Source organism: Pleurodeles waltl, chromosome 7 (genome assembly GCF_031143425.1).
Source record: "Pleurodeles waltl isolate 20211129_DDA chromosome 7, aPleWal1.hap1.20221129, whole genome shotgun sequence".
Lineage (NCBI taxonomy): Eukaryota > Metazoa > Chordata > Amphibia > Caudata > Salamandridae > Pleurodeles > Pleurodeles waltl.
In genome coordinates, this window is record NC_090446.1 from 49,108,958 (window position 1) to 49,122,725 (window position 13,768).

General features: G+C 45.2%; 1 protein-coding gene across 1 annotated transcript in view; it reads left to right on the forward strand.

Annotated features, from left to right (window-relative positions):
- LOC138303607 (killer cell lectin-like receptor subfamily B member 1B allele C) overlaps nucleotides 1–12,856 on the forward strand; it is a 110,632-nt gene extending 97,776 nt beyond the window's left edge. The window contains exons 5-6 of the mRNA XM_069242899.1: nucleotides 123–235; nucleotides 11,893–12,856. Of these exons, the coding sequence (XP_069099000.1) occupies nucleotides 123–235; nucleotides 11,893–12,031 (252 nt within the window). The 3' untranslated portion in view covers nucleotides 12,032–12,856. The remainder of the gene's footprint in view (nucleotides 1–122; nucleotides 236–11,892) is intronic.
- The last annotated feature ends 912 nt before the right edge of the window (nucleotides 12,857–13,768 follow it).

The window sequence follows — 13,768 nt, forward strand, 5'->3', positions numbered from 1 at the left end:
TTTAAGAATATATTTCTACTTAGCGTAACAGAAATGTGCAAAAATTATAAAGCCTAAAAAGAAAATCATTAAAATTTAAATTTTGCCAGCATTAATTTCTTGTACTTTTATCACATTCACAGAATTTTGTGCACAGCAGAGTGAATCACCATAACCCGGTCTGGCTCGGGCTATTCCTCGCGTGCCCCGACAAGACGTGGACCTGGGTGAATGGTTCCATATTAAACAGTGACTGGTAAGTTCTCACTGCCGCTATTGGTTAGATTTACCACGTTCCAGAAAGGATACTGGCAACAGGAATTAACATTCTTGTCACCAGTATGCGACTCCCCCACCCTCCCGAAATAGCCATGGCCCCCCGAACCCCATAGACACCACCCTCCCTTGCCCCCGAACCCCGTACATACCCCCGCCCCATCCACGCAGGCACACACCACACACACATTCATACATCCGTGCACACACTTTCATACACATCCACGCATCCACAACACCTCCCCACCTCCGCTGACACGCATTCACACATTCCGACAGATACATGCACACACACGCACACAAACACCCTCCCCTCCATCCACACACACTTACAACCCCATTAACACATACAACCCTCAACACCCCCTCACCCCCTCCGCTGTCAGACGATCACCTCACCTGCTCATGCTGGTCATCCAGGAGGTAATGGGGTCCATTGGGCCTTCTCCACCGGCACCGCCCCGTCACCACAACACTGCCATGCCGATTACAAACTTGTAATACGGCTGGCGGTGTTGTGATGACATGGCGGTCCAAGCAGAGCAACCTCTAATAGACCGCCGACCGCCAGCATGGATGCTGGCGGCTCTCTGCCCAATTTATGGTGGAGAACTGCCTGGCGGTCTCCTGGCGGGCGTGACTTCGGCGGTTAACTGTTTTGACCGCCAAAATCATATTGAGGGCACTAGTTTGTATCTGTACACTATTAAAACATTTGAGGGTTGTATTGCTGAAAGAAGCTTTAAATAGTCAAGGCATTAAAACCTGTAGGTCAGCTATAATTAATGCTATTCATCCATTAGATCCTAGGATTAACTGCAGTCTGATGAAGTATTTAATTCCATGTGACAGTATTCTGAGTGAAGTACGGGTTGGTAATTGACATCAACCTTTAAGCTGTATGAGTCCCAGAGACGGGCCCCTGAGTATGGATTTAATTGCAGTGGCAGGTATTCTTTGTTCAAATTAATGTGTAAAATGTATGTCGATATCCGGGACACTGAAATAATATTTTATCGCTATTCAGACATTGTAATTTTGACACCCTAGTCATTTTAAGAGTTATTTTAGAAGATCATATTTAATATTTAATGTTTTAAATTATTATAATTTTGCATAGTTGTTCGAATTTAGAAAATGTAAGAATTGTGATGGTTTTAATTAACTGAAACAATAAATTATTATTCAGAATGTATACATATATGTGTGTGTGTGTGTGTGTGTATATATATATATATATATATATATATATATATATATATATATAACCTACTGCTTGTCGTCAGTAGGTAGTTATATTTAGGACCTAGTTTCTAAAGAAGAAGCGTTTTTTCGTCGGTGCTGTTCAAAATATCTTCATGAATTTTTTCCAAACAATTTGACCCTCATGTCAGCTGCTGTCTGGAAAGTTTTGGGGTGATACTTCAAGAGGGGGCTGAGAAAAAGGGAGGTTCCCAAAATGTGTTTTCCCCAGGTTAATTCCCATAGTGATTTTGAACAGGACCAGCGCCCAAACCACTGGACGGAATTACATCAAATTTGGCAGAAAGGTAGCTCTTGGTCCAGAAAGCACCCCTTTCATTATTTGGTGTAAATCTGTTCAATTATTTTTGAAATTTTAAAGAAAAAATACATTTGTATGTATAGGAACGAGAAGGCTTTGTGAACCCTTCCAATCTCGTGCTGAGACAGCCATCTTGGGACTCCACTTCAGCTGAGTCCCTGAAAACAAGGTAAAAACTAAGAAAAGGGGCCAGGGTAGGGCACCTTGACCCCTTACCCCAGGGAAAAAAATAACGTTAAAAAAATTTGCAAAGGTGTTGTGATTCTGCTGCAAACATTTTAAAAAAAAAACAAGCACAGGCTTTCACGCTTGTTTTTATAAAGACCTGGGTGGGCCAGATCCCGGGAGCATGTAAAAAATAAGGACAGGGCTGCAAAGGCCCCCCTCCTGGGCTTGCTGATGCCCCGGGGACTGCCACCTCCTTGGGGTGATTTTTACATTGAAAGCAGGGGGGCCACGCACACCCTGCAGCTCCACATACCACCACCTCCTCAGGGTTTTAATGAAAATGAATGCAGGGGGGCTGTGTGCCCCCCTGCAGCTGCAGTGACCCCCACCTTCCTGGAATTTAAATATTAATGAGTGTGGGGAGGCTGCATGACCCCCCGCAGCCCGAGGACCACCACCTCCCCGGGGCTTTAATAAAAATGAATGCAGTTGGGCCACACCACCCCCCTGGGACTGAATTAAAGGAAGGGAGGGGGTCTGTCACCGCCAACTCCCTGGGGCTTCAATCATAATTAAGAGGGGGCCATGCGGCACCACCTGCAGCCCTGGGGTCCACCACCTCTCTGGGAAAAGTTCATGTAAGGGGGGAGCCCTCTCCAGGAGCCACTGATGGCCCTGGGGACAGCCACCTCCCCAGGGCCAGCTCCTGCTACGTCCCGAGGTGTCCACCCCCGGGACATAGCTGTTTGCTTTTTCTTGGTGGGAGGTGACAGATCCCACCAAGCAAAAGCAAACATAACTCCACTTTGCTTGCAGAAAGCAGAGTTTTCATCTGTTTTCCTGCACGCAAATATGTGTGCAGGAAAACAGATGAAACCTTTGCTCCAGCAAGCAGGTAGCTTCTATTTCAAGCAGCTTCCTGCTTGCGGGAACAATGCCAGCGCCTGCAGGATACAGGAGGAAGGCTAGGACCGCTGGTCGGGCCTTGATGCTCCCCCCTGTGGTAATCTAGCTTTAAAAAATGAATAAAATAAATAAAACAAAATGGCCTCCTGGGACATCTTTTGGACTGTTATTCAGTAGATGGTAGGTTAAAGTCCTGGTATCTCATGGTGTGTTCTGTTTATTTACTAGTGTTTTTAATGTAAAAGTTTTTTAGTGATGGAACGTTTACGTGTTTTTACCATCAAAAACCTTTGGGTCTAAAGTCATAGTTATGTCTGGACAATGTAGAGTAATAGGTCACTTTGACCTAGGGGGTTAAAATCTCAGACTATCACACTGAAGGTTGTGGGTTTTAGTCTAGGTGTGACTGTGGTCACATACCGAAAGGTAATCTCAATCATCTTACTTGATAAATGCATTTTTCTTTTCAATTTGTTTGAAAATGTCTCATTCTAAGTACATCATTCATCAAAGACTGAAAAATCTCTCTCTCTCGCCCTCTCTCAATTTCTCTCTGGGTGTTTATAGGGGATTGGCCGCAGGCCCTGCAGCTAACCCCAGTTGCGTACAGCTGAAGGCCATGCATGGTGCAGGGTTGGGTAGATATAGGGGTAGGCTGTAGGACCTGGCCAACTCCTGCCATGCACAGCTGAAGGCCATGCGTGGTGCAGGGTTGGGTGGATATAGGGGCGTGGCCACAGGCCAGGCCTTGCAGTCAACCTCTGCTGCACTGGGCCAAATTACTATATGTTAAAATAACCATAGAAATTTACTGAAAACAAAAGTTACACGTAAATTATAGTTAGGAAATAGAACAAAAAAATGTAGATATTCACTGAAAAAAGCAAAGGGTAGAGAGACATTATAGTTAGGTTCTGAATTTACTTATAAAAACCTATATAAATCCAGCAGTTAGAGTTATTTCAAGTAACTATAAACAGCTGCCTAAGGTAACTATAACTCACGCCCTCGCAATGCACAATTTTCACTTCAATAGTTTTTTCAGTAAATATATATATATATATATATATATATATATATATATATATATATATATGAATTACCCCATCTTTTCAGCTCTACTCAAGGTTTAAGCCTGTATTAGTTACACCCTTCTAGTCATCACACATGACTCCAACACACGTTCACTTAAACCACACTGAATCACACAGCTTCCCAACAAAACAATGTGTTGGTGTGCATAACAGTAGGAGACTCTCATTTTATATTGCCCCACTCCATGGCTCAAAACTTGTACGCAGGCTCATGGCAAGAGCACCAACCCATTCCTCATGACATTAACACTCCTTCCACATAGGCCATAATGCTCAACCACATTCTACCATCCATACACTCCCAAAAGAGTAGAGTGGTACTTGTGATGAAAATATGTCTTGAGCATTGTTGGGGGTGCAAGGAGCTTTCCCAAGGACTCTACTAAACTATTCCATGTAATGCAAAATGTAAATATATTTTTGTAAATTAGTCCTAGCCTACATATGCATTGAAGCAGCCTTCAGAGTACACCAAACAAACACAAGGCCACAATCCTCCATTCTCAACAGGTGCCTGCCTGTGCACTATGTCAGAAGTCTAAAGGTGAAGGACAAGATAAGACATTTGAGAGCAAGGAGAGGATGAGTGAGCACATTCCACTGAGGAACTCTTAAAGGAAGAGCCTTTAAAGGAGGCCAAGAATGCAGGCTTGGTTGGACTAAAGATGGGACTGAATAAAGACAACATAAGACAAGCATTTAATGATGATGAAACATGAAATTTCAGTAGAACAGTAAGCCTCTGCTTCTTCAGGGACCAGACCACAGCAAAGGCTTCCCTCTCAATGGCATTCTGTCTTTGTTCTCTGAGGAGTAGTCGCCTGCTAATGAAGGCAACTGGCTGATCTAGGCCCTCCTCATTTACTTGTGCCAGTACTGCGCCAGTGCCATGTTCTGAAGCATCTGCCTGAACCACAAATTCCTTTGTGTAGTTAGGGGCCAGGAACATTGGTGCTGAACACATAGGCCCTCATTATGACATTGGCAGTGTTTTTTCCAAGACCGCCAATGAGGCGGGCGCCAGAAGACCGCCAGTGCTGGCAGTCTTCTGCCTGCCATATTGTGGGTACTGAGGGATTTCCGCCACAATCAGGGTGGAAATCCAGCAGTAGCCATGCTGACGGCCAGTGGTACCCTGGCGTTGCTAGCACCTGCACTGCCCCGCCAGTAGGACACCGCCCGCCATATTATGGCCCGTAATATGTCTTGGCGGTATCCAGCTGGCGGGGCACTGCTGGCAGAGGCAGCGCCCCTTCCTGTTTCCTGCCGAACAACCTACCCGGAGCAGGTACGGTGATTCTCTAACAGAGGAGGGGGGGTAGGAGGGGGGTGTTATGCGTGTGTGTGTGTGTGGTGTCTGCGCGTCTGTATGAATGTGTGTGTGCATGTGTAAATGCATCTGTGAGTGTTGTGGTGCATGCATGGTTGTATGTGTGTGAGTGAATGCATGTATGAATGTTGAAGTGAGTGTGTGTTTGGACGTCTGTATGAATGTGTGTGAGTATGTCAGTGCGTATGCATGCCTGAATGCGTGTGAGTATGTGTGAATAAATGTGTGTTTGGAAGTGTAGGTGAATGGGTGTGTGCGTGGTGTGTGTGGGTGTCTTTGTGCATGTATGCGGGGAGGGGTGTGTGGGGTGAGGGGTGCTGTAACTATAGTGGGGGTTGGGGGTGTGGGGGGTGTTGTGTACGTGTATGGCTGTGGGGTCAGCTGTGTGGTGTGTGCGTGTCTGCTGGTGTGTGCGTATATGGGGGTGGGTTGTTAGTCTATGTATCGGGGTGGGGGTGTTTGAATTGGGGGTGGATGGGGGATAAGTTTGGATGGAGGGGAGTGAGGGGCATCAGGTGAGTGTTGGAGGGGGTGGGAGAGTCACCTACTGGTGTCAGGGAATGAATTTCCTGTTACCAGTAGGGCCTACCGCCATGGCTAACACCACGAAAACCATGGTGGTAGGCTTGCTCATAATGCAAGGGGCGTTACGCTGTCGGCCGCCGTGTTGGAGATGGACATGGCGGTATGGCTGAAGAAGTGGCGGGTTGGCTGCAGCCAACCCGCCAATCTCATAATATGGTGGTCTTCACCACCAGTCTGGCGGAGGGTTACCGCCGTCGCCGGCCTGGCGGTCAGGAGACCACCAATGTCATAATGAGGGCCATAGTCTCCTTCAGAGTGTCAAAGGCCTTCTAACACTCTGCAGTTCAAATGACTTTCTTGGGCTATTTCTTTGAGGTGAGTTCTGTCAAGGGACCTACAATTGTCCCACAGTTTTTTCACAAAACTTCTGTAATACCCAGCCAGGTCATAAAAGGCCTTGACCTGTGTCTGGGTTTTAGAAGCCTCCCAATCCAGGATGGTCTGGAATTTGGGTTGGAGAGGTTGTACATGGCTTCCACCTACAAGGTGGCCCAGGTACACCACTGAACTCTGCACTATTTAGCACTTTCTCCTCTTAATAGGCTGGCCTGCCTGTTGCAGGGCCTGAAGCACTTCTTTCAGGTGGTACAGATGAGCCTCCCCAGGTAGAACTGTACTCAGCTATATTGTCCAGATAAGATGCACTGAACTGTTTAACCTGAGTAGTACCCTGTTCACCAAACTTTGGAAGTTGGCAGAGACATTCTTTAAACCAAAGGGCATTACTTTCAATTGGTACTCCCCTCTAATGTGGAGAATGCTGACCTGTCCTTTGCTCCTTCACTGAGGGCAATCTTCCAGTAGCCTGAGATCAAGTCAAATGTACTCAGGTACTTTGCAGACACTAACCTGTCAATTAGTTCATTAGCTCTAGGTAGGTGCATTCTGTCCTCTGTATTCCGCACATAACCTTAACTCCTTCTTTCCCCCTTGAGGATAAGGTTTGGGTATCAGCACCACTGGGCTGGCCCATGGACTGTCAGAGGACTCAACTACTTCCAATTCCAGCATCTTAGCATCTTAGCTACTTCAGCTTTGATGCTGGCTTTGACCTGGACAGACAACCTTTACAACTTATTTTTGACAGGTAGAATGTCACCAAAGTCAATGTCATAGAACAAATCGAAGAGAACAGACCAACAAACTTTTCCAACACTTGCTTGCAGTCTCAGTGCTGCTGGTCTGTCAACTGGGGAGAGAGTGCCACTCCCTCCACTGACCCATCTTACACATTGTTGGAGAGGAGTTCTGGCAGTGGCTCAGTTTCCCCTTCTTCTCCTTCATCAGTGACCAGCAGCATGGTCATGTCTACCCTGTCTTTGTGGGCTTTGTAGGGTTTTCATCTTTTAACATGCAGGATCCTGTGGGGTTCCTTGGGCTGTTAAGGTCTGCCAGATAAGCAACCTCACCCTTCATCTTTAGGATTGGATATGACCCAGTCCACTTGTTCTGGAGGGCCCTGGGAGCTGCAGGCTCCAACACTCACACCGATTGTCCTGGTTTGTACTTAGGCATAGTAGCCTTCTAGTCATACCAGAGCATTAGGTGCTCTGGGCTGTCTTCCAGGTTCCTCCTTGCTTTGTACATGTACTATGCCATGCAAGATCACAGGCCTAGTACATAACCCAGCACATTGTCCTAGGCTTTTCCCAAGATTCTTTCACCAGGCACAGTGGCCCTCTTCCAGTGTGCACAAACAACAAGTCAAAGTGGATAAAGCTAACCCCTTTTTGTGGGACCCCCCTGTATGCAAACAGTAGACATGGGAGAAAAACATCCAATCTCAGACAAACCCATGATCATGCCCTTCAGGGTCCTAAGGAACCTTTCCGCTAGATCATTACCCTGGTGGTGATATTGAGTGGTGACCTTGTAGGTAACACCACATTGTTCCCACATCGCCTTCAGATAGCTATACAGGAAATCTGTGCCTCTATCTGAAACCACCTCCTTTGAGAAACCTACTCTGGTGAACACACAAAGTTTGGCTGTAGTCACTGAAGGAGCAATGACTGTCCTGAGGGGAATTGCTCCAGGATATATGGTGGCATGGTCTACTACTAGATATAGCTGATCCCTGATGCAGTTGTTGGGTCTAGGGATCCAACAATGTCCACCCCCTAACCTCTCAAAGGGAGTTCCAGCCATTGGCAGTGGTATCAAGAGAGCCTCTGATTTGTCCCCTGTCTTGCCACTGGCCTGACATGTTGCATAGGAGCTACCGAACTAATTCACTTTGGCAGACATGGTGGGCCAATAGAAATGGTTAACCAACCAGTTGCAAGTCTTATTCTGACCCAAATAACCTGCCAAGGGGATGTCATGGCTCAATCTGAGGAAGAAGTTTCTATACATTAGGGGACAACCAACCTCCTGGTGGCAATCTCCTTCACGTCTCTGGCTTCAGTAGATAGGACTCCCTCATCTCAGTAGACTTTGCGGAATCCACTGACATCACCCTCCTCTAGCCTATAGGCAGTCCCTGACAAAGCTCCTCTCTGGTGGGTCCACCAGCTCCTGTCAATTTCAGTTCTGTCAAGTTGGACAGATCTTGCAGGGATGGAATCCCAATCTTAGAGGACTGATCCTCCCCCTCAGGGTAAGATTCCTCTTGCACCTCTGGAGTTCTCTGGGTTGGCTCACTAGACCTAGTGCCCTTTTTCTTGTCATTGGAAGCTTGGCCCATTATTCCATAGTCCAAGTGTCCTGCGTGTACTTGCTGAGCAGCCTGTAACCTAGTCACAGCACATATCCACTCAGGGAGATTCAGCATTCTTGCATGGACCATTCTCTCCACCCTTGACCAGTCAGACGCTTCAAGATCATTTCCCAGTAGACAATCTACTGGGACTGCAGGAGACACAACTACTCTCTTAGGGCCTGTCACATCTCCCCATTCAAGCTCACCATTGCCAGTCAATGGCGTTTGGTTCTGTTGTCTGCATAGGATACGTGGTTTTACACACCAGGTAGGATCTGCTCTGGAGAAGCCAGTTTCTCTGTAACCACAGCCACACTGGCTCCTGTATTTCTCAGACCCTCAACCTCAGTTCCATTGGTTTTAAGCCTCTGCCTGTACCGCTCCATGTTGAGAGGCAAGGCTGCCAGGGATGTAATTTCCACCCCAGTATACTTACATTTACCACCATTTTTGTTATAAAAGGCATCCGTTGTAAAGGCATGTTTGTTGTAAACAATTATCCTGGTCAAAACCTTTCGTTGCAAAGGCATTTTTGTCATATGCCCTTCCTTGTACAGGCCTCTCGTTGTTCGGCTTTCGTGATAAATGCTGTTCCCCGCTTTCACCTGCTCTGTGTGGCCACTCTCTTTATTGAGCACTATCTCCTTTGTAGACCTTTTTGTTTACATTATGTATACATTATGTTACATGCTAAATTATGTTAAGATATTTATAGTGTTTCAATATCTCCTTTTCATATATGTTTATAAAAACAATTCAATATAGATACACTTGTCTGAAGATCTACAAAGTGCTTCTGTGGTTGAAGAGGGATCACTGGATCATGTGTAAGTTGCCCACTCCTTTCCCCACTTATATGTCCCTTCAATAGCTACCACTTTGACCTCTGCAGATAGTTAATCTTCAGAGATTTAAAAAGCGTTTTGGTGGTCTTTCCAATGGTTCACTCTACCTTCTTCAGGACAAAGAACACTTTATACACAACAGATCATGATTTATTGTGCTATGACATCTGATTTCCAAATTACTCACTGCCATTCATATTGTTATTTATTTGTAATAGATGGTAAGTCATTTATTTTCTTCTGCCAATGGGAAAAATCTTTTCAATATAGATATCCCAAACAGTTTCCCAGTCGTGCCTCTTGAATTTTTCCTCCTTCTGTAGTTTATTCAAGCCGCGTGTTTCCTCTGTGTTCTTTATTTCACACGAGATCTGTGAATTGGCGTTCTGCAGTCTCTCGTTTATGTAATTAATCAATCAATCAGGGAATTTGTAAAGTGCACTACTCACCTGTGAGGGTCTCAAGGTGCTGAGGTGGGGGAGCTGCTACTGCCCGAACAGCCACGTCTTGAGAATTCTCCTGAAGGTAAGGAGGTCCTTGGTCTGACGCAGGTGGGTGGGAAGAGTGTTCCGGTCTTGGCAGCGAGGTGTGAGAATGATCTGCCGCCGGTGGTTGTTGTGGGGATGCGTGGGACGGTGGTGAGGGAAATGTCACCAGAGAGAAGCTGTTGGGTCGGGGTGTAGAAGGAGAGCTGTCTGTTGAGGTATTCTGGTCCGGTGTTGTGCAGTGCCTTGTGAGCGTGGGTGAGGAGTTTGAAGGTGATTCTCTTGTTAATAGAATCAACGGGGTATTACACCTCTCTTACACAACACTGCATCAACACTTCTATATAAACACTTATATATGAGCAATTGTAATTTTCATTGCATAATACATTGGTCAATAGGTTTTATTAATAAAAGCTTTTATGCAAAAAATCAATTAAGGACACTTTTTTATAAATATTTTTGTATGAGTGATTGCAATTTTGATTTTGTAATTTTTAATGTATAATAATTTGTGTTTTAGGTTTTATAAACAAATGTTTTTATGAAAAAAATCAATGAAGAAAGAATTAAGAATACCTAGGGATTGATTTGTATAAATTTGTGTATATTTTCTTAAATTAATATATGAGTACAATAATAAATGAAAGTATTATTATATATAAGAAAAGGGTTGAAACACGTGTGTTTCTTACTGCATGAAAGGTTTCAACACAGCTATAACATAACCACTACACTGCAATTGATAAATAGTAACGGAGTGCCAGCAATATTCTCTGGGTTTTATACTAAAATATCCAGAAAGGGAGCTTTGTGTTTGTGTAAGCTAAAACAGTGCCACATTTGCAAATCAGGGCAGATTTGAACTTGAAATGACATGCTGTATAGATGTTTGGCAAGGTATGGGAGACACTGTTTATTTTGCAATGAATGCTTTGGTAATTTAAAGGAAATCAAAAGAAAATACCGGCACACCAGACCAAAATGCCAGCCTCCAAACAGCCATAAAATACAGCCCTCGCTCTGACCTTTGAGATCAGCCGTTCTGACACTCCACCTTGCCCTGTTGGCCAGTATGGTCCATCCCCCACCAATTACATTCTAAGGCTGGTTCCATTCCCGTTACAAGAGAGAGAAGATGTTGACTGTGGAGATTCTAGGTTCCTCTCTCTTCACCTAGCACACTTTTGCACTTGCAAAACCATTTGACAAACTTTGAACTGCTGACTATAACTTCAAGATTAAGGACCTGATTACGAGCCTTTTTCGGACCACCACCAATGTGGCGGTGTGGCAGCCACATTATGACCATGGCGGTTGCCCCACCGTGGGACTGCAAGCACTGCCAGTTTTACTCCACAGGAGGGGCTGGAGGTCCAAATACACCAGGGCAGCGCTGCAAGCAGTGCTGCCCTGGGGATCACAAGTCCCTTCTCCACCAGTGATTACATGGCAGTAGCCCCACCATGTAAAGGTTGGTTGAGACGGGGTGCACGTGGCCCTAGTGGGGCCCCTGCACTGCCCATGCACTTGGCATGGGCAGTGCAGGGGCCCCCCTGGCCAACTCCTTTGCGATGCTCACTGTCTGCTTTGCAGACAGTAAACATAGTGATAGGTGCTGGTGCACCACATGCACAACAGCACTGCCGTCTGCTCTATAATGAGACGGAGACAATGCTGTTGGGCGTTTACTGCTGGGCCAGCGGGAAACTCTTAATGGGGCCCGCGGGAAGGCGGCTCCACTGGCGGCAACCTGCCCGTCGGCACTTCGGCAGACGGGCTTTTTCATTCGCCGAAGTCGTAATGAACCCCAAAGTGATCTCAGTTCAACCCTTTTTAGCTGCTTTAAACCTTTTTTCTATGTAAATAACCCAAGATTGTTTTAGTTTAGAGCAGCATGTTATTTACAAAAAACACATCACCATTCCTGGCCTCACTCTGTCATTTTTTCCTGCACAGGTACCAGGTAACCGGCACCAATGAAGAAGGGAGCTGTGGGGCCACGAAGAAGGCATCAATTTATTCAGAAAGCTGTCTCACAGAGACACACTGGATCTGTGAAAAGGATGCAAAGAGAGTTTATGCAAATAGAGTTTAGACTATGGATAGTGTCTTCTGTGGGAGCAGTAAGAAAGAGGCCTGGCTGACCATGGTGGACACAGTGAACAAGTTGCAAAAGTTTTCTGTGTCCATCAAATGAACGGTCAATAGTTCAACAGAGCTGTGTTTGCTTCATTTGTATGGAATGTTCCTTCACAAAAATAATAGAACTCATTCTTAAAAGATATCTGAAGACTAACACCTTAGACCGTGTGTTTGTATATTTGTATTTAACTAGCTCACTGAACAATACAGGATAATATTGATCTCTCTCCTAGCAGGACACTCTGCTGGGATCTCCACTCTCAGATCCACCCACCCTCGGTTGTTGTATAGTGAAGCCTCCCTTCTCTTGGATGGATGCACCAAGGATGGTCACAATCAAATTCTTAAACATCCCAAAAAAGAGGTGAATGTTCTCCTTTGGGTATAGTCGGCTGTCACTTGTTTGGATCGGGCTTTGCATTATGCTCTTAGTGAAAGCAACCCAGGGCAACAACATGTAAAGTGATGAAACATCAAGCGACAACAAGTGCGTAAGGATGTCTTCTCAGTTCTACACTGGATACAGATTCAAATACTGAACAGAGGCTGAAAGCATTAAAAAGAGAGACAGAGGGAAAATTGATGGCTTTGAGGGGCTTTGATCTGCTTTCACCATCTGGGCAGCAATAATGAGAGATCTTAGTTGGGACTGGCTATGTGGGTTAATTCTTCTTGAATTAATATATAGTGATTGAGAATGTTCATACCTGGTATATGATACTATGTTCTTTTTTTATTATATTTAGGACTAAATAAATAATTGTTCTGGAGTCCTTAATGTAGTCTGTTGAATGTTCTACTTTTCAAGAATACAATCTTCCAAGGAGCTTAAGGATGAAGAGACAATTGGATCGTAACTGACTCCTTGTTCAACCATTGCCCTCTGAAATGAGATCACAGGAGCAACCTTTCTCTGAGCAGCCTTGAAGAAGATGCACTTTGAATGGACACAGACATATCAGCATATCCTTCTTGCAGCACTCAGTAGCGATTATAAAGAAGTAAACATTAATTTACAAAGTAAACAAGAGCGACCCATTATGCCAAACCAACCTGGGTGAAAAACAGGGGGGTCCTGGTTCCCTAATCAGGTGCCTGGTCCTTCCCCCTGTGATGTTCACTTCCTGGGAAGTGTGGCAAAAATCAATCCGAGGGAGCACATTCCTCAAAAATCAATCATGGCTGAAAGTGATTTTTGGAGGTTACATCTGGCTGAGCCCACCCACTGGTGTAGCTAAAAATCATAAACACACCCCTGTCTTGCCCTCTCCTAATCTAATCAAGGGGGCACCTAATTGTCTGGGTTTGCAGGATGTGAGGGTGTTGCTGGGTTGCTCCAAATGTCCTTCTCTGCCTTTGAAGACCAGTTTGGCAGCCCTCACCCTTCCTGCCTCACCATCTGCTGAGGGGAGATATCCTCCCACAGGCACATCTCTTTGTGTGGAGCCAGGCCACTTCACACCTCATCAAGGCAGCCTGGCCAGGCTGCCAGAGGCTGGCCAATCAGAGCACAGCAGCAAAAACACTGCAGGGCTGAAGTTGGTAACTTTGCAGGTAAAGTTTAAAACTCTTAACCTGAACAAGTTATATTAAATCCAACAACTGGAAGTTGTGGGATTTATTATAACAATTAATTTGATACCAAACTTCTGGTATCTGTTACTTAAGGGGACTTTTAAAATTAAAATAA